Raw genomic sequence first — 21,546 nt, 5'->3', positions numbered from 1 at the left:
CCTAAAGTTTGTGTGGCCTTAGACATGATACTTAACTTCTCTGAACCTGTTTTCTTCTTTATAAAATGGGGATTATAATAGTACTTGCGTCACAGGGAGTTGTGAGAACTAAATGAAGTATATAAAGTGCACACAGCAAGCTACCTGCCAGTATTACATTATTCATGTGCTTTTCTCCCCAAATGATTATTACCTTAAAATAATAGATTAGAATGTTACGATCCTGAGCTGGTACTGTGTAGGTGTCACTCAGACCAAAGGTAAGAAAAGAAGAGGTTAGGTGCCTGGAGGAAGGTTCTGAGACTCCACCTATACCTCTTCAATGATTTGCTCCGAACAGAGTAGGTAACGTCAGGTTTCATTTATGGAATGAATTTATTAGATTGATTACAGAAGTGATTTTCTCCAACCCAGAACTGTGCAAGAAGTAAAGTTTGGGAGAGAAAGGTATATTTGCTTGTTTTTTCCTGGAGCTGCTCAGGCAAGGCTTGATAGTTTATTGTAATTCGTATTTAATATGTTAGTGTCCCCATTTGTGTAAGCTGTACAGTAGCTATCCAGGACCAACCAGGAGCCTAGGTCTCTGCTCTTCTCTTTCTGGTGGTAAATGTCTGCTCCGTCTGGAAGCCAGGACAGTGCGAGTAAGCCAGAGGCATTCGGTCAACATCTCTTCAGGAGTGAAAGAGTAGTCAGAACAGGAAAGTTTGTGACACCAGCACACCCTTTTTTTTAAATAGTTCTACCATTTATATTATATTATTTTATTTTTTTAACATCTTTATTGGAGTATAATTGCTTTACAATGGTGTGTTAGTTTCTGCTGTATAACAAAGAGAATCAGCTATGCATAAACATGTATCCCCATATCCCCTCCCTCTTGTGTCTCCCTATCCCACCCCTCTAGGTGGTCACAAAGCACCGAGCTGATCTCCCTGCAACACACCCTTCTTGATTTGCCATTCTCTTCCAGGTGCTTTGAGAAAAGAAGACAGCTGGGCAAATGTACCTAATGGGGGCATCTTCTCATAAGCTTTTATTTTTTTAATTATTATTATTATTTTTTATTCTGGCTACCCTGCGTGGCTTGCAGGATCTCATTTCTCCGACCAGGAATTAAACCCAGGCCATGGCAGTGAAAGCGCCGAGTCCTAACCACTAGACCACCAGGGAACTCCCTCATAAGCTTTTAAAAAGCAGCTTAAAAAAAATTATTTATTCATTTTGGCTGTGCCAGGTCTTAGTTGTGGCACGCGGGCTTCTTGGTTGTGGTATGTGAACTCTTAGTTGCGGCATGCGTGTGGGATTTAGTTCCCCGACCAGGGATCGAGCCCAGACCCCCTGCATTGGGAGCTCAGAGTCTTACCCACTGGACCACCAGGGAAGTCCCCTGATTTGTGTGATTTCTGATAAGTCTGCTTTAATTCTTATTTTTGTTCCCCTGTATATAATGTATCTTTTTCTCTCTGACTGCCTTAAGGTTTTCTCTGTGACTTTTGATTTTCTCTCTGAGTTTGAATGTGATGTGTCTAGGGGTGGTGTGTGTGTGTGCACGCACACATGCATGTGCATTCTGCTTGGGATTTTCTGAGTTCAGAATTGTAGCTTTGTGTCTTTCATTATTTTTGGAAACTTCTCAACTATTATCTCTTTAAATATTTCTTCTACCCTGTTCTCTCTCTCTCTCCTTATTTTGAGATTCAGATTACACATATATTAGATCATTTTATACCATCCCACAGTTCTTGGATGTTGTGTTCAGTTTTTATTTGTCCACGCTGTTTCTTCTTTATGTTTAATTTTGGGTGATTTTTATTGACCTATCTTCAAGTTCACTGATTCTTTCCTTAGCTGTGTTGAGTATACTGATGAGTCTATTGCAGGTATTCTTCACCTCTGTTACAATAATGGTTATTTCCAGCGTTTCTGTTGGACATGTATAGTTTTTATTTCTGCTTAACTTCTGCATCTGTTCATTCATTTTATTTATATTTCATATCAGAGCCTTTGACATATTAGTTGCAGTTATATAGTTCCAGTATCCAGATCATCTCTTGAGTCTGGCTCTGTTGAGTGCTTCGTTTCTTGACAATGAGCTGGGTCATTTTCCTTGCTGTTTAATGTAACTTTTGGTCAAATACTGTACGTTGTATGCAGGACATTTGAGAATGAGGGAAATAGTGTGAATGACTGGAAGTGAATACGCTTACTCTGTTAGGTCATTAGTGTGGAGGTTTGGGTTAGTGGGCTAGGTTTGGGTTTTGTTTTTGTTCTGGTTGCTTTTAGTTTACCACTGGCTTCAGACTTCTCTTTCATTACTTTTTGCCTAGCATTGGGGCTGGGCTGCTGCGGGGTCTTCTTAACCTTCCTCCTCAACCCTCAGCTTTTGGTGTGCTGTGCGCCTGTGTCTCAGAGGGTGTCTGTGCTCTTGCCCCTCCCACAGGAGAGCATTGCTGGCGCTCTATAGCCTGGTGGTGGTAGGTGGGCGTTTTCTGTCATCTGCATCCAGCCTCAGTCTTAGGCAGGCCTTTTGCCCCTGGGACTCAGGGGTGGAGTTTCTTACTGACTCTGCCCTCCTCCGGCAGTAGGAGACCTCTGATGTTCTGGGTCTTGGGTTCTTTCTTGCCTCTCCTCCAGGGGTAATGGTTGTTTTCTTTTCCCTTTCCCCGGCTGTAGTGTGTTCTCCCCTGTGCCTTAGGGTTGATAGGGCTTGCTGCCCTTTTTTCAGTGTTTTAAGATTTTGTTCCACTGGGGAGAAGGGTCTGGATGGGGCTTTGTGCCCCACTTTCCCCAGACCCCTCCTCTTCTGAGCCTGCACCACCAGTCCTCATTCTTTCTCATGAGCACCTGGTGGAGGTCCGTGAAGACCATGTGAGTGGGTGCAAATTCCCCTTGTGTCTGTGACTTCCAAGCATTCTGTACTCACCCGTCCTCTAGCATTTAGTAATTTGAAAGAAATTTTAGCCTAATTCTTACCTACTTGTGTGGCATTTGTCATCTATTTTTCCATAATCTGCCATGGTAAGCCCGTGCTCTCACTCTGTCTCTGCCTGGAGATACCCATCTTTTTCTAGATTTTAAGCTACTTAGTTACTCTGGAACCTCAACTCTCTGATGGCTTCAAGAACCTGATTTTGTAGATTATTTGTCTTTTTCTTATTATTAAGGTGCAAGCAACACTCTGTCTAGCATTCTTTTAGCCTAGTCTCCATGTGCTTTCTGGTAGATTTTTCAAATCTGTACCTGATCCTTGTCTCTCTCCCTTTTCCTCCTTAGGTATCGTGTAAACAGTGCTGATAGAATTATGTGTTTGAATTTTGTCATGATCTGTTCATATATAGCTAAATTTTACTACTAATAAACTATAATTTTGTAAAGGTAACTTAGACGATTCTGTTCCCAAGAAGCAGTGTAGATTCTGATTTGTAAATTTACTTACTGTAAAAAGGGAACCCTCCTACACTTTTGATGGGAATGTAAATTGGTGCAGACACTATGCAAAACAGTATGGGGGTTCCTTAAAAGACTAAAAATAGAGTTACCATTTGATCCTACAATCCCACTCCTGAGCATGTATCAGGAGAAAACTCTACTTTGAAAAGATACATGCATCCCAACGTTCTAGAGCAGCTCTTATTTACAATAGCCAAGACACGGAAGCAACCTAAGTGTCCATCGACAGAGGAATGGATAAAGAAGATGTGGCACATATATACAATTACTCAGCCATAAAAAAGAATAAAATAATTCCATTTGCAGCAACATGGATGGACCTAGAGATTACCATACTAAGTCAGTCAGACAGAGAAAGAGAAATATCATATGATATCACTTATATGTGGAATCTAAAAAGAGGTACAAATACTTATTTACAAAACAGAAACAGACTCACAGACATAGAAAACAAACTTATGGTTACCAAAGGTGAAAGTGGGGAGGAATAAATAAGGAGTTTGGGACTAATAGATACAAACTACTATATATAAAATAGATAAACAACAAGGATTTACTCTATAGCACAGGGAACTATATTCAATATCTTGTAATAACCTATAATGGAAAAGAATCTGAAAAAGAATATATATATATACACACACACACACACACACACACACACACACATATTTCTGAATCACTTTGCTGTACACAAGAAACTAACACAACATTGTAAATCAACTATACTTCAATAAAAATAAATAAAGTAAAAGAAATAAATTTACTTTGTTACTACTAATAAGGAGGAATAGTAATATGATAAATAGAAGCGGCTCCGGTTGACTGTGTGTGTTATTTGGCAGGCGTTATGCTGAATACACGGAGCACCGTCTCCGAGGAGACAGAGTGTTGGTAACTCGCACAGAGCATGAGCAGGTAGGCTTAGCTCAGCTCAGCTTCCTCTGTCCTCAGAACCTCTGGTGGCAGCACACAGCTGCTGGTGACACGTTAGAGTCAAGATAGACTCTCATCAGATTTCAGAAACTTAACTCTTCCTGCCCAACAGTCCTTTTCTCTTCAGGGATTGTGTCACCATTCAGGAAGAGTTTATGTTGAACAATGATGCCCTTAGTAAGACGTATCTCTACATCCAGGACCCTCCTGGGAGAAAGCAGATTGAGGACCTTTCTGAACACTTTTTTTCTGTCTGCAGCTTCCCAGTGGTCCAAGGAGCCTGTTTTTTTACACCTGTGTTTTCTTCATTTCACAATGGCCTCATGATACAGATAATGTAATTCCTGTTTTACAGAGAAGAAATAGAGATTTAGAAGCATTACGTGATTTGCCCGTTGTAACACGCTTATTAAGTGAGCAGGGTTCAAACCAGGCCGCACTGTGATGTGCTTTACTGCGCCCGAAGGTGCAGCCCCACTTTAACCCAGACACAAAACTCCCTCCCTCCCTCCCTCCCTTCCTCCCTTCCCTCCCTTCCTCCCTCTTCCCTCCCTCCCTCCCTCCGTTCCTCTTTCTCTCTCTCTCCCCTCTCCTTTCTTCCTTCCTTCCTCCCTCCCTCCCTCCCTTCCTCCCTTCCACCATCCTTCCCTCCCTCCCTCCCTTCCTCTTTCTCTCTCTCCCCCCTCCTTTCTTCCTTTCTTTCTTTTTCTCTCTCTTTCTCTCTCTCTTTTTGTGTGTCTCTCTCTTTCTTTTTGATGCCACGCTGCTCTCAGAATCTTAGTTCCCAGACCAGGGATCAAACCTGGGCCCACAGCAGTGAAAGCACTGACTCCTAACCACTGGACTGCCAGGGAATTCCCTCCCCCCATATTTAAAGGGTTGTATTTCTAAATTAATTATGGTGCATTTTGCATCTAGCTTATTTTATTTTAGCTTTGAAGAGAAAATACTGTCTTCAGCCGAAATTTCTGTATCTAGAAAAATAGACAGGAGGCAATTTCCTAAGGCCTTGGATTAAGGTCTTTTATTGCCGGACCTTAGATGTCATGCCTTAAGGGCAGAAACTGGGATTGAAACGAAATAATTCCACCCTTTTACCTTCCCAAGCATTCACACTCCCTTTCTTTTAAGTCCAGAAACAGCTTGTCTGTATGACCCTAGGTAAATGAACACCTGGAATATCTTGAGTAATGGCAAACTAGACAGTATTGTAGGTCTGATGGCCTCAAGGTGAGGCTCTTCTGAAGCTGATGGGAAATTCTGAAATTCTTTCTTTTCAGTTGTAATTTCAGAATTTGTCAGCAAGAAGATGTGGGTGAAGTGTGGCAGCAGTGTAGAAATAGTAGAAGGGGATATAGTTGTTGGTAGTTGATTCTTGGGTACGATTTGTTTTCTGTTGGTTCTATTAATGAGGTGAGGCTTTTGTGTTGATAATGGAGAGGGCCGGCTACTTTCATTAGCACGCGGGTTTTGCCTTTGACTTGGTGCTAGTTCCCAAGAAGTTCCAGTAGGAAAAGGTGTGTGGATTAGTACAGGTTCACCACCAGTTTTCAAAAGGTAACTCAAAAACCATACTTTGCAAATGGTTGGGTATTGTTGTCATGTTTATATTTTGAGACCAGCATTTAATATAGAGAGAACCTAGTTATAAGTGTTAGTATCATATGGCACTTGTTAACATCAGACGATTTAACAGAAAACATTTCTTTCTCTTTCAAAACACCTGAGGTGGAATACCAATCTTGAGTTAAGTTTAGAGAATTTTCAAGTTATTTGAATATCTTTGTGGCTCTTTTCTTTTCAAGCTCCCAATTGAAGACTTGTGCAGTTTAACATCCCAGTCGCTGGCCATCGCACAGGCTTCAATAGTGCCTGAATCTACAGAAGACATTCTCTTGAAGGGATTCACCTCCTTAGAAATGGAAGAAGAAAGAATTGAAACTGCACAGCAGGTGAATGGCAGCATTATTTCTCAGGATATTTGATTGTTTTAAATGTCTCAAGACAGAGGTCCTAATTAAAAGTTGTGAACATTTGAAACTGTATTTAAAGTCTTTCTAGGACATCTTTTTTTTTGGGGGGGGGGCTGGAGAAAGAAGGATATATTACTTGCACCAAGTAAGGAGAACACCAGTGATCTTTCCCAAAGCTGTTTCTATTTCTAGAACATTTTTGATTTTGTGTTTATTTCTTTTTTTTTTTTTTTTTTTTGCGGTACGCGGGCCTCTCACTGCTGTGGCCACTCCTGTTGCGGAGCACAGGCTCCGGACGCGCAGGCTCAGCGGCCATGGCTCACTGGCCCAGCCGCTCCGCAGCACGCGGGACCCTCCCAGACCGGGGCACGAACCCGTGTCCCCTGCATCGGCAGGCGGACTCTCAACCACTGCGCCACCAGGGAAGCCCTGGTTATTTCTTAAGTGTTTTAAATGAATCTGTTGCCCAGTTTTATTTGCAGTACAGATAAAAATATGCTATTCCAAGTTTGGATAGACTATTATATTTATTAAGGTTTTGATATTTTATGCCCTTTAGACCTCCTCCCAGTACGTGTCTGTGTTAATGTGTCCCCCAACATGCATGTGCGTGGACACATGCACACATGCAGACCCCCCAACCGCACCCCTCACTGCTTGCTGCTAGGTAATTTCTTTCTTAAAAACCTCAATATGCTCTTTAGACGAACGCTTATAGTTATTTTTCTGAAATTTAGCGTGTGAAATCTCTTGGTTTTTGCTTATTCCCAACTATAAACTTAAATGTACAGTAGTTTCTTCTGCTGCTTCCTCTGTCTCATCTTTCTGTCCTCTTAAGAATCAAAGCTGAGGAAGGACCTACTGTACAGCACAGAGAACTATACTCAATATTTTGTAATGACCTATAAGGGAAAAGAATCTGAAAAAGAACAGATATACACACACACACATAAAACTGAATCACTTTGCCATGCACCTGAAACGAACACAACACTGTACATCAACCATACTTCAGTTAAAAGAAAAGAAGAATCAAAGCTAAGGCATTTACCAAGTGAAGCATAAAGCAAGTGTGCTGAATTGCATATACACTAAGTCAGGGGTCCCCAACCCCCGGGCCATGGACCGGTAGTGGTCCATGACCTGTTAGGAACCAGGCTGCACAGCAGGAAGCGAGCAGCGGGCGAGTGAAGCCTCATCTGTATTTACAGCCGCTCCCCATCGCTCGCATTACCGCCTGAGCTCCGCCTCCTGTCAGCATTATGGTGAGTTGTATAATTATTGCATTACATATTACAATGTAATAGTGATAGAAATAAAGTGCCCAGTAAATGTAATGCACTTGAATCATCCCGGAACCATCCCCCCCCCGCCCCCCACTGGGTCCATGGAAAAATCGTCTTCCATGAAACCGGGCCCTGGTGCCAAAAAGGTTGGGGACCTCTGCACTCAGTCAAGAGAGGCAGTGCTGCAAAGTGATGAAGAGCTCTAGCTCTAGAGTTAGACCAACCTGGATCTGAAGGTCACCTCCATCACTTACCATCTTTGTGAGCTTAGGCAAATTACTTATCTTCTCAGATCTCGTTTCCTAATGTGTAAAACAAAGATAATTCTATACTTATCTCATAGGACTTTTGTGAGAATTAAATTAGATAATGCATGTAAGTGCAGTGTGTGCCAAGCACACAATCAGTGTTCAGGAAACGAAAGCCAAGGCACTTGGCAAGAGTAGTATCTTCAGAGAATAAAGCATACCTTTGACTTCGAATCCCACTTGAGAATTATAGAAGATAATCTTGCACCATGTCTGTGAATTTACTTGGACCATTTGAAAAAAAAAAAAAAGATCTTCTGGATTAAATTTGCACTTGCATGTCTCTCTTTAAATTAAAAGAAAAAGATCTAATACATTGTTATAATTTACATACAATAAAATGTACTCATTTTAAGTATACAACTTGATGGTAGGACCAGAATTCAAACCCAGGTTTAGCTGATGCAAAAGCTATGTTTTTAAACCACTCCTTTATATTGTTTCTGAGCTTATAGTCTCACAATTATTATTAGATAATATTTACCCAGAGCCCTATGTTACCTACTCAAATTTGGCAAACTAGCAGGTAGGCATTAGCTTCTTAGGAAGAAATGTTTATTTCTACATATTATCGTGTTAATACTCTTTCTTATTTAACTCTGAAAATGGCCCGTGTTTTTAAGATACTTTGCTTTTCCTGGAATGCAGACACTGACCATGCAATTAAATTGCCATCTCCTGGCTTACAGCTATAAATGTCTGAGCCCCAAACAGTAAGACTTAGTGTCTACCCTTTTGACTTGCTGTTTAGCATGTAGCCACTTTTCATTTTGTCTGTTTTAGTTTTGTTGACAACATAATACCCTATTTTTCCAGTTTTTCTCATGGTTTGCAAAGCTACAAACTCAGATGGATCAGGATGAAGGAACTAAATATAGGTATGTGGCTCTTATATTTGTTGGCTGTCCTAATTCTTAGATCATCTTAAGCATTTCGTTATCTGTGCCTTTAAACAAAATTAAGGTACAAAGAAAACTTGAGCAGCAACATTTTCTTTAAGAATAGCTAGAAAGGATGTGGGTCATTCCAACTGGTATTGGAAGTTGTGCGATTTAAAAAAAAGTCACATTGTAATTAATAGGTTAGGAGGAGCAGAGGTTGATTTTAGATAACTAGAAAGGCTTGGAATCAAGTGGGAGTTTTGTCAGGAACTCTAAGAGGTGTTTGCTGCCTTTCTTTAGAGGGAGAGACCCAAGAGACTTTAGGGATGGCCAACTAGGCAGGGTGTGAACTATGTTGTTTTGTTTGTGTATATTGACGGCATGTGGGAAGTGACTGTACTGTTTCTAGCTGATTTGGGGACCGTGGGTTGAACATTTGTATTCATTTAACATTAATTAAGTGACTACTATTGCTAGGCATTGTGTTAGGCTCTTTGATGTATGATTCCATTTAATCTTCATAGCCGCTCTCTAAGGAAAGGTGTTATTATTCCCATTTTACAAACGAGTCAACTGAGGCCTGGTACTATTAAATACTTGCCTAATGTCATGGAGACTTGGGCAGAGCTGGGACTTGGACTCAGGTCTTCCAATTCCAAGTCCAAAATTCTTTCCATGACATCACACCATCTCTCAAAGGCAGACATGACCTGAAGGATGGACCTACTTGTTACCTTGGGATGGGCCTGGTGTCCCAGTCTTTGAAAGTTGAGCCCATGATTTACTGCCCTACATGTGAAAAGCCAGCTTATGGCTTTAAGGCTGATTCCTTTTATTGCTCATAATTTCAGTCATTTTCCTTCTTAAGTACTGAAACAGTTTGTGACATAGTTTTTGCTATATTTCTGAATATAATAAACTTTTTGAATAGGTCAGACTTTCCTTCTGAAGTGCAAGCATTTGGAGGAAAACGAGACCTTGTTGTTTATTGTCTGTGCTTATTGGGGGAAAATATTATTGCCAATCCCCTTTTGGTTCTGTTTTCTAGACAGATGAGGGATTACTTGTCTGGGTTTCAGGAGCAGTGTGATGCTATATTGAATGATGTCAACAATGCTCTTCAGCATCTGGAATCATTGCAGAAACAGTATCTTTTTGTGTCCAATAAGACAGGAGCCCTACATGAAGCCTGTGAACAGCTCCTGAAAGAGCAGGTAATTTGGAGTAGGAGAGAGTGTCAGTGACTGACTATGTTTAATATTTTATTTTTAAATAGATGAATACAATTTAATTCTAATTTCCTTTATTTCGCCAAGTATATTTTGAACACTTCTCTGTATGAGGCTCTGTGCTAAGTATGCAAATTATTACTTTGACAGCCTGCTTTTAAGCTTATGTCAGCAGGGGCATGGGCAAGCTTTCGTATGTTTTTTGTTTGTTTGTTTGTTTGTTTTTTGCGGTACGCGGGCCTCTCACTGCTGTGGCCTGTCTTGTTGCGGAGCACAGGCTCCGGACGCGCAGGCTCAGCGGCCATGGCTCACGGGCCCAGCCGCTCCACAGCATGTGGGATCTTCCCGGACCGGGGCACGAACCCGTGTCCCCTGCATCAGCAGGCGGACTCTCAACCACTGCGCCACCAGGGAAGCTCACTTTCGTATGTTTTGAGCTGTTAGGTCTCAGTACAGTTTCAGAGTGAAGAGGGTATATTCACATTTGTGACACTTCTTTTTTTTTTTTTTTTGGCTGCGCTGCGCGGCTTGCGGGATCTTAGCTCCCGACCAGGGATTGAACCCAGTCCCTGGCACTGAAAGCGCCGAGCCCTAACCACTGGACCATTAGGGAATTCCCTATTGACACTTTTCAAACAAGGCATAGTGATTATACTAATGGTGGGGTTTATGAAAAGATGAACAGATCTAGGTTGCACTTAAACTTGTGACTTGAAGATAGAATATTTAAGTTACTATACTTATCTCAGAATTTTATCTATGTATATTTTGTATGTTTTTAAAAAGGTAATCATCTGTTATTTTATGAAAAGATATGTAATTTACTGTAATAATCATTGCTTATTTTAGCCCATGACTGCAGAGGTCTTTGGGCATTATTCTGAAATCATATATCTAATATAAACCTGTATGTCTAGTATAAATCTCTTCGATGTAATTTTGAGACTGGAGTGTTGATTCTTATGTTCTCATAATAATTGATTTTTCTCTTTTAAAAAATTCAAGTCGGAACTTGTTGATCTGGCTGAAAACATTCAACAAAAGCTTTCCTATTTTAATGAATTGGAAACTATTAACACAGTAAGCACTGTTCTTTATTTTTTCTAAAATTAGTGGCTTTATTTTATATTTCCCGTTCTGAGTATAATCTTTAACCTTATAAATTGGCTTGAGTGATATTTTAACTTAATAGTTTGCTTGTTGTTAAGATGTTCCTATTTGTGAGTGATGGACATACCATTACCAGTTCAGATTTCCAAATATGATTTAAATAATCTTCTTAAATTGTATTTTTGCTATTAAAATCTCTTTGTTGGTTAACTCTTATAGTATCATATTTGTAAGCTGTGATGGTTATAAGAAGATATATTCCATTTTAAATCTTGCTATGGTTGTGCTTCTATAATAGTAATTAAAACATTTCTTAAACTAATCTCATGTTTAGTTTGAGGAAGAGTATAGTCCTCATAATGGATTCTTGGATCCCAAAGAGGTAGTCACAATAAAGACTTCTGTGTAAATTATATTTCTCTGTATTCTGGCTCATAAATTAATCATAATAACTGCATATAAATCATGTTATTAAAATTATTAAATCTAAATTATTATAGTTTACTAAAGAGTTAGAAATAAAACCGGTAGCCAGTTAACAGTGGAATGCAATGGGAAATATAAATCATTGCCAAACTATTTGTATATCAAGATAAGAAATAATTGGGTCATTTTACTTATCTTTTATATATATTATATATTATATATATATTATATATATATATATATATTATATATATATATTATATATATATTATATATATATAATTGGGTCATTTTACTTATCTTTTATATATATTATATATTATATATATATTATATATATATATATTATATATATATATATTATATATATATTATATTATATATATTATATATATTATATAGGTTTATATTTTAATATTTATCATTTTATCTATTATATTAAATATTAACTATCATGTTTATATTATATATTACCTTATATTAGTACTACTTGTATATGTTTACTTATATTTTACTTTCAGTATGACTGCTGAACATGGTAACTGCTAGTTAATCTTTTAACCTTGAGAAGATCGCCAGTGTTTGAAAGTGGAAAATTTATGTTGTAAAGTGCTAGAAAGTGGGAAATCTAGGCACATGATGTATTATTTTAATATAACATTGTGCAATGGAGTATAAAGTGTTTGCTAATTCGTGAAGAGCCCCATTAAAGGTCATTAGGAGTAAACTGAATTCAATCCATATTCTTTTAAATTAGTCCTTTCTTTATTGTATTGTTACACATGGGCTGCATTTGAGTATATTTGGTGACTCTTAAAATGTAAAAATTTTTTTTTCCCTTAAAGAAATTGAATTCTCCCACGCTGTCTGTGAATAGTGAAGGATTTATACCAATGCTGGCCAAGTTAGATGACTGTATTACATACATATCATCTCATGTAAGTCATGGTATTTCTGTGTGTTTTAAAGAAATCTTAACATCCCTATTATATCATTTCTTATGCAGTAAACTAATTATTTCTTTCTGTAATATACTTGAAGAAAAACTATAGTAAATTCTTAGTCATTGTCAGTAGTGATGTAAAAAATGCTTTCAGCTGCTGCAGCAACCCCTGGAATAGAAAAAGCGGCTGGCTGACACAACTTTATCCCATCTAAAAGGACTAGTGATTTTTAGACTGTTGACTTAACTGTTTTGCTAGATACTTCCTTGGAAACAAAAAGTATTACTTGGGGGGGGGGGGAATAAAAGGACACGTCCTTTGGTTTAATCACCATCTCTTTCTGCCCTCCAAGGATTTATAGCTGTATTTATTTCACCCAACTCCTATTCTTTTCTTAGTTGGGCCTCACATATTTGCCTTGAGGTCTGTGGGGTACTGAAAATATATTTTGCTAAAAGCTGCAAGTATTTATTGAGCCCTTGCTTTGTGCCAGGCACAGGGAATTTGGCTATGACCAAGACAGTCATAGTATTTGTCTTCAAGGAGCTTACAGTCTACATAAGACCTTTTGAACTTTCTGTATAGCTTTACGTAAAGGACAGGTTGGTTTTCATTAAAAGTTTGCTTCATTTTTGTAAATCTTTCCCTTTCTTTTACAGCCAAATTTTAAAGATTATCCTGTATATTTACTGAAGTTTAAGCAGTGTCTTTCTAAAGCTTTGCACCTCATGAAGACATATACAGTGAACACACTACAGAACCTCACAAGTCAATTATTAAAAAGGGTGAGTTAACTGGTGAGGTGTTTTTTTGTTTTCTTAATTCATTTATTTTCCATAATGTTAGTCTGAGATTAGTATCTAGTAACTCCAATTTTTTTTTTACCTTTTGTTAAATAAATAGGTGTTGCAATTTTATTTATAATAAGAAAAAATGCCTGTGTTACTTATGTCTGTCACAGTCTTATTTTCAAAGAATATATATAACTGTGAGAAATATTCAGTACTATATGATAAATAATAAAATAAGATTCAAACTATTTCTCACTTTAATTTTTTCTTTTCCTATCTTTTTAAAGAAAATGTTAGGAGGAAATACACCAAAATAATAAAAGTGGTTCTGTCTGAGTGGTAGAATTACATATGATAGATAATTTGAATTTCTTTCTTTACAAATGATGGATAATTTAATTTACTGTATTTAGCAAATGTATTTTTACTGAATGCCTTCTAAATGCTTGGCATTGTACTAAGAACTGTACAGTAGTGAAAGGAGCTAACAAGGTCCCTGCCCTCATGGAGCTTATGTTCAGGAGAAATAATCAGTAAAGAAGGAAAAAGACAAATTAATCAATTACAGATTTTAGTGGATGCTAGGTGGAAAATTAGCAGCGTGTTAGGTTAGAAAATAAGAGTGGAGCTAGATCAGATGGTCACTGAGCACATTTCTTTCCTAAGAAAATAGAACCTGAAAGATAATTTATTTTATTTTTTCAGCCTACTTTCTAAAGAATACGGACTATCTTGAGCTTTCAGCTCAAAGCTGCTGAGTTTTGTATTGCATTTTACCATTCGCATTGCTCTTAGCTGACATAACAGACCATATGATTTTTCTATTTTGCAAAATGTTATCTTAGGAAATTAATGCCTAATAAGTACTAGTACCTACTATGTGTTAGTGCTTTATAATTGAGCTGTGTAAAACCTTTGTGCATATGTGTTATCACCATTTAATGGATGCACTGAATCTCAGAGAGGTTAAGTAATTTGACCAAAGTCCTACACTCAGAAAGTGACTGAGTACGAATCTGAGTTCAGTCTTTTTACCACCAAAATTCATGTAACAGCATAAATTTTAATTATAAAGTAGAGAGAGATGACAGCTCCACATAATTATTTCTCATTTGTAGCAATAATAGTATTTAATCTTTCTCTCTGTAAGCTTTTGGTTGGTATATAGGCCAAGCAGTAGCTATATGAAATGGTTTGTGTTATATTTTCTGAATAATTATTTGTTCGCTAATTATCTTCCTTCCCTATCCTCCCCCATGTTTCGTTAGGATCCTTCATCTGTACCTAATGCAGACAATGCCTTCACATTATTTTATGTGAAATTTCGAGCTGCTGCCCCCAAAGTCAGAGTAAGTCTATTGACATAAATAAGATAATGCTATGAAATTTATTTAGCCAGCCCTTTTGAAATGCTAATATATGTTAGGTCCTTTGTTTATACCAGGAAAATGAACCTGAATGAAAGGTAGGCTTTGTCCTTCCACATTATAGCAGTGTATGTTGAGGTGCTTTAAGCCCACAGAGGAGGAAACACCTAGCTGTTCCTGGAATGCTCAGGGAAGGTTTCCAGTTGAAGGTGATACTTGAGCTTAAAAAAACGTAGATTTATAGCAGACTTGAGGGGATTGATAAGGATATTTTATACAGAGAGAGCAGCATGTATAGGGAAAGTTGTAGAGACATAAAAGACTTGTATTTTGGGAGGACCTCATTTAAGACTGGTGTGATAGGAAAGAAGAAAGGAAAGATGGCAAAGACCATCTCACAGAGGATGTTGCATGTCATGCTAATTCAGGAAAAGTAGAGAGCCAGTGCAATATTTTAAATCAGTGTAATCCCAGATACAGCTCAATGGTTAAGAATCCGCCTGCCAATGCAGGAGACACGGGTTTGAGCCCTGGTCCAGGAAGATCCTACATGCCTCGGAGCAACTAAGCCCATACGCCACAACTACTGAGCCTGCGCTCTAGAGCCCGCAAGCCACAACTGCTGAGCCCGTGTGCCACAACTACTGAAGCCCGTGTACCTAGAGCCTGTGCTCCCAGCAAAAGAAGCCACTGCAATGAGAAGCCCGCGCACCTCAACGAAGAGTAGCCCCCGCTCGCTGCAACTAGAAGAAAGCCCATGCACAGCAACGAGACCCAGCTCAGCCAAAAAGAAATTAAATAAATAAATTTTTAAAAAAATCTTTAAAAAAGAAAAGCAGATTGCAAAGCTGAATATATAGTATAATTCCAGTTTTGTTTAAAAAGAAAAATGTAGTAACTGTGTGCATACAAAAACTGAAAGAAAATATTCTGAAATAATGTGATTAATTTTTTTGTGTTTTAGGTGATTTTCATGTTTCAACTTTTTTGTAGTAACAGATTTTCTAACATGAACTTGTGTTACTATTATAATCAGAAAGCAATTGAAAATATAACTAAAACAGATGGCGTTAGTGGACTTTTCTTTATTCCACAGACTCTCATCGAACAAATAGAACAACGATCTGAAAAAATACCTGAGTGAGTACCCACAGGTTCTTCAGTTTCCAAGTTACCTTCCTTGAAGTGCTATTTTGCCAAGTCTGTTATGTCCCTGATATTTTCTGAGCAATTACCTTGCATGCTGTACAAGACTTTTCTTGTAGCACACAGCTCAGTTTGGGGAGCAAGGTCACAGACCTGACTTGGTGAGTTTGTAAGGCATCTTTTTCCCATATAGCAGGATTTCCTTCTCATTTAGGTAGATGTAACATCACTACTCGTGGAAGATAAATCTGTCTTTAAAAGATAAAGGTTATGGTAGTTCATTATGGTTTGTTTTTTCTTTATATACATAAATATTTCTAGTATTTAATGTGGGCAAATGAGCAGTAACCATATAGCTTTGGAGGTTTGGCTACCTATTTTGGGATTTAAGATCGGATTTAATTTACATATCTGAAATCAGAAGTTTATACAGTACTCCAGTCTCATTTGCTTTTCATCAGATACCAACAACTGCTAGATGACATCCACCAGTGTTACCTTGATCAGCGGGAACTCCTTTTGGGCCCTAGTATTACTTGTACTGTAACAGAGTTAACCAGCCAGAGTAACAGAGACCACTGTGCCTTGGTGAGTTTCTGCCTGTTGCGGTTTAATGTTAAACCTTCTTTTGAGCTGTTATGATACCCTAGAAACTATACTTGGGTAAATAAGTTTTGGTCCCCATATCAGCAAGCTTACATAATGTTTCTTTCTGTTATGACAAATCTGGTTTAGTAATTAGCATTCAATTTGGCAAAATATTCTCATTTTGATTGATTTTTTGAGGTATGAAGATTCACAAATCAGTATTGTTTTTTGAAAGATGAAGTTTCAAAGTTTCTGGATTTATGTAGACAAATTAATCTTAGCTTTTGCTGCAGAAGTGCTTTTTTGTTTAGTGTGATTTTAAGTCAGATTATAGAAAAAAATAAAGATTATTTTTTAAAATACTTTTCAACTAGAAGAGTGATTTTCATTGTCAAAAGCTTAGAAAGCATAAAGAAGAAAATAAAAATCATCGATAGTTCCACTGTGCAGAAAACCATTTTCTGTTCTTCAGGGAGTTGTTTTATGAATTATATATGCATAGTCTCTTTGTAAATAAAATGTTGGCTTTATTTCATAAATGCTGGAGTTGTGTGTCTCTAACTATAGATGGTGTGTGTTTGTTTCCCACAGATTCGCAGTGGCTGTGCCTTTATGGTTCATGTATGCCAGGATGAGCACCAACTTTATAACGAATTTTTTACAAAACCAACATCAAAATTAGAGTAGGTGGTACACGGAATCTAACTCTTGTTTTTAAGATTTAATTCGCTAATGGCTGTAATGGCTTATTATAGGAGTATTCTAAAGTTAACTATGGAGTGTTTTAACTTTTGTGGGTATGTGAACAGAATATTGTTGGATGGGACAGTGGTTATTTATTTTGAAATACATGTTCAGCTTAAAGGCCAACATGCTTTCATATTGTTTATAATATAATTATGGAGACAATAAGTTATGATAGTAAGAATCCTGTATAGGGAACTATCTTGGTATCTAGATCCCTTTATCTACAGTAAATGTAATAATTCCTTCTATTTAAAAAATTCTATGATTCTAACTAATGAAGGACACTTAAAAACATAGATACTATTTAAAATCCTTTTCCTTATTTTTCTCAAAGTGTTATTTCCAACCCACTGTCAGTCACTTTTGGGTTCTTCATATTGGTGGTTTTGACTGTTAAAAAATTCCAAGATTATGACTTGTAAAGGGGAAGAGACAAATATATCTTACGGTTTTGATGAAATACTATATATAGAAGAGTACTGTTGACAATATAAAGAGTATAGACAGCCTAATGTTTTTCTTTTCAAATGTTTAAAATTGTCAAAATACTTGGTGTATGTCCAGAATATTTTGAGTTTTGTTTATCTAAGTCTGTAAGTATTCAAGAGTTTTGAACCTATCTTTCCTGGGGAAAATGTCACCATTTGATTCATAGTGGTGTAGGTTATAAAAGGAAAATTAAGTCTACTGTAATATTTTTTATTGTTTTTGAAAGGACATACACAAAATTATTGCTAACATAAGTACAAATTGTAATAAATTGACATTCGGCTGGGGCCAGCTAATTGTTGAGGATTGCTTATTAATTCTGAGCTTGATTATTGATTCTAGGAAAAACAGTTCACAGAATTACTTTCAGCCTTTCACTTCTCATCATATAATGTCCCCACGTACTATTTTCCAGTATATGTATATGTATATATATATATATATATATATATTTTTTTTTTTTTTTTTTTTTGGGTGGAAGCAATCAAGGGTGACTTTTAAACTGTTAGGAAATACTGAAAGGATTACTGCTGATAACCATGTTTTATTCTTTCATTTTAGTGAACTTTTGGAGAAACTGTGTGTGTCATTGTATGATGTCTTCAGGCCATTGATCATTCACGTTATTCACTTAGAGACTTTATCGGAACTTTGTGGGATTCTTAAAAATGAGGTGCTTGAAGATCATGTACAGAATAATGGTAAATAAGTAGAAATGATCATTTCAAAGGTCTTTTTAATTATATCTATGGCTCAATGAATCTGAAAAAGATTAGTACCTCCCCCCCATCCCTATATAAACAATATTTTTAAAACTTGGGTTGATGCCTTGTCTCTTTTTGAATCAAGATGCACCTTATTCTGTGACTAAATAATAATGGGGAAAGAATTTTAAAATCTGGGCAAAATTAGTAATAAAATAAGTATAGCTACTATTCTTTCTGGCATCTGAAATCCATAGAGAACTGACCATCAGTTTTGGGTTGGGTATTTCTAGTACACTATTACCAGAGTACATAAAGTAATTGACTATATTGCATAAGTGTTAATTTAAAAAACAGAAATTGTTTTAGCATACATACATAGTAATAATTCATCTTTTTCGAAATTACAAATAAAGAAAAGCAATTCTCTGGAGTAGCTTTACTTTATTCATCTAATACATGCTTTAACAATTGGCTTGATTGTCATAAAAAACATGATTTTCCTAGTGATACTTAGGTACCTTTAAAAAATACCCTTCAGGTAATCATTTTACTGGCAGAAATTACTGTCTTTACTTTGACTTTCCTTAAGAGACACTATAGGTTTGTTACTCTTCCCGAGTTTCTTATTCTGTTGCATTTAGTTCATTCTAAGATGTACATTTTCTCCCATTTTAATGCCTGTGAATTAAAGATGATTTTTAAAATTAATGTAAATATTTATATGAGTGTGTAATGCCTCCAACTCCCCAGCCCTTGGAAAGCTGATACTGAATCACTGGTGTGTCTTAACATTGATGGCATCTTAGAAATGAAGAAGTTCTATACAAACGCATATCTCATTTTATTTATTTATTTGGCCACACTGTGCGGCTTGTGGGATCTTAGTTCCCCAACCAGGGATTGAACTCGGGCCCTCGGCAGTGAAAGTGCAGAGTCCTAACCACTGGACCGCTGAGGAATTCCCTCATTTTATTTTTTTATTCATTTTTCTTTGTGAGAATGTTAACAAGTCATTTAATATCTGTGGGACTCTATCTGCCAAATGGGGGTGATAACCTAATTAATAAGCTGCTTTAGCTATCTCTCAGGATTGGTACGAAGCTATAGAGATACCTTTTAAAAAAACACAAAGCACTTTAAAAATAAGATTATTATTCACATTAATAATGGAAATTATTTCACAGAGTCCCAGGAAGAAGATGTAAGGGCAAATTTATTTTCCAATTTTAAATTTGAGGAAATTGGAAGACATTTATTAAATTTTTCTAAGGTCATTAAGTCATACCAAAATAGAATACAACCAGTCCCTGAAGCAAGAGTGGTTTATACTATTACTAGACAATTTTGTAATATTTTTGCTCGTTTAAAGAAAGTACTTTTTAAATCTGAAGGAATGGGTGATTGACCTTTTTTTTTTTATCAGCTGAACAGTTGGGGGCATTTGCAGCTGGAGTAAAGCAGATGTTGGAAGATGTACAAGAGCGACTTGTCTACCGAACCCACATCTACATTCAGACAGACATCACAGGCTATAAACCAGCTCCTGGAGATCTAGCGTATCCCGATAAGTTAGTAATGATGGAGGTAGGGTCTTCTTATTTGATCTTTCCCCTACCCCACACAACTTTTGGATATTTTATACTGGTGAAAATAGGATTTTTCTTTTTAATTCTCATTCAGGATGCAAAAATCAAGACAAACTTGCCATGAAATCATAGGAAATAAAAATTTAAAAAAACTGAACAGATATAATTTGTTAGATTGTCCCTCCTTCAAGTTGTATTTTATAAACATTTGATTCAGTTTTCTGTCCTTTCCCAGGAAGCGTGTCTTCTCAATTTTTAAATAGAATTAGTGCTTTCTATGATTTCTCTTCTTTTTGGTAAGTGGCATAGAAGAGGATTAATAACATATAAGCCACCAGAGTTGATGGTCACATAACCATGTGTCGTCTTCTCTCATTAAAAACTCTGGTGGTTGTCTCCTCAAAATTACACAGTGCTGGTGTCCAGTTTATGGTTTGAAGACTTAGGTATATCTCACTAATCTTTCAGTTACATATGTATCTTCATTTTCTTTGAGTGCTGTACAGAGTTAAAATAATGCATAGAGTATTAGTGCTTAAACAGAATTAGAACCTGGAAATTCTTTTTATTTGTTTATTAATTTTTTTGAATGACAAAATCAGGTTTATTGCTCCAGGTTAAGCCAGTGAAGACTGGATATGGGAAGGGTGAGGGGGGAACACAGGAACTTGGTGAAGGCATCCTCCCGGCCTTGGCCTATACTGAGTTCTTGGCACCCTGGGAAGCCAACCAGTCAGTGCATTTCAGACCTGCTGATCACCTGCCCATGGGCCAGGCCCACAGTAAAGTTTGAGGCACAACCCAGGCTCTGGGGAGCATATCCCTCCTCCCTATGGGGTCACCTGCACAGGTCTGAGCACAGAGGAGGGGTCTGCAGAGATGGCCTCTGCTGGGGCTGTATCCTTAGGAAGGTATCTTGGTGGAGGAGGAGGCTGCCCCCTTCTTCTTGGTGGGGGCCTTCAGCAGCTCCAGCTTCTTGGGCAGACTGGTATAAACAGGTCTGTTTCTCAGCCTGATCTAGGGAGTTGTGCTCTCTCCCCTTCCTCCCCTCCTTTCCTTGTCTCCTTTGTATCAGTTTTTACATTCTAGATAGGATACCTGTTTTAATAGTGCTATCTGATAGGATGTTAGGTGATTGCATTTACTATATACCCCCTCCCAGTTTAATTTAGTGATACATTTGGTATGTTTATTTAGTCAACACATGGCCAGTATCCTGAGTGTTTTCTTTTTATTATTTTTAAAATTTTGTTTATTTATTTATTTATTGGCTGCCTTGGGTCTTCGTTGCTGCGCACAGGCTTTCTCTAGTTGAGGTGAGCAGGGGCTACTCTTCATTGATGTGCGCAGGCTTCTCATTGCAGTGGCTTCTCTTGTTGCAGAGCATGGGTTCTAGGTGCGCATGCTTCAGTAGTTGCGGCACGCAGGCTCAGTAGTTGTGGCGCACGGGCTTAGTTGTTCCGCAGCATGTGGGGTCTTCCCAGACCAGGGATCGAGCCCGTGTCCCCTGCATTGGCAGGTGGATTCTTTTTTTTTTTTTTTTTTTTTTGCGGTACGCGGGCCTCTCACTGTTGTGGCCTCT

General features: G+C 37.6%; 1 protein-coding gene across 1 annotated transcript in view; it reads left to right on the top strand.

The window, feature by feature from the left end:
• The window catches only part of COG3 (component of oligomeric golgi complex 3), a 53,375-nt gene that overhangs the window by 2,657 nt on the left and 29,172 nt on the right, over nucleotides 1-21,546 (top strand). The window contains exons 2-13 of the mRNA XM_032610735.1: nucleotides 6,192-6,338; nucleotides 8,770-8,831; nucleotides 9,883-10,048; nucleotides 11,069-11,143; nucleotides 12,445-12,537; nucleotides 13,203-13,328; nucleotides 14,603-14,683; nucleotides 15,798-15,841; nucleotides 16,309-16,435; nucleotides 17,027-17,118; nucleotides 18,233-18,372; nucleotides 19,802-19,962. Coding sequence (XP_032466626.1) covers nucleotides 6,192-6,338; nucleotides 8,770-8,831; nucleotides 9,883-10,048; nucleotides 11,069-11,143; nucleotides 12,445-12,537; nucleotides 13,203-13,328; nucleotides 14,603-14,683; nucleotides 15,798-15,841; nucleotides 16,309-16,435; nucleotides 17,027-17,118; nucleotides 18,233-18,372; nucleotides 19,802-19,962 — 1,314 coding nt within the window. The remainder of the gene's footprint in view (nucleotides 1-6,191; nucleotides 6,339-8,769; nucleotides 8,832-9,882; nucleotides 10,049-11,068; nucleotides 11,144-12,444; nucleotides 12,538-13,202; nucleotides 13,329-14,602; nucleotides 14,684-15,797; nucleotides 15,842-16,308; nucleotides 16,436-17,026; nucleotides 17,119-18,232; nucleotides 18,373-19,801; nucleotides 19,963-21,546) is intronic.

Source organism: Phocoena sinus, chromosome 18, assembly GCF_008692025.1.
Source record: "Phocoena sinus isolate mPhoSin1 chromosome 18, mPhoSin1.pri, whole genome shotgun sequence".
In the NCBI taxonomy this organism is placed as follows: Eukaryota; Metazoa; Chordata; class Mammalia; order Artiodactyla; family Phocoenidae; genus Phocoena; species Phocoena sinus.
The sequence above is the reverse complement of the archived record's forward strand: the minus strand, read 5'-3'. Positions and strand labels throughout refer to the sequence as shown.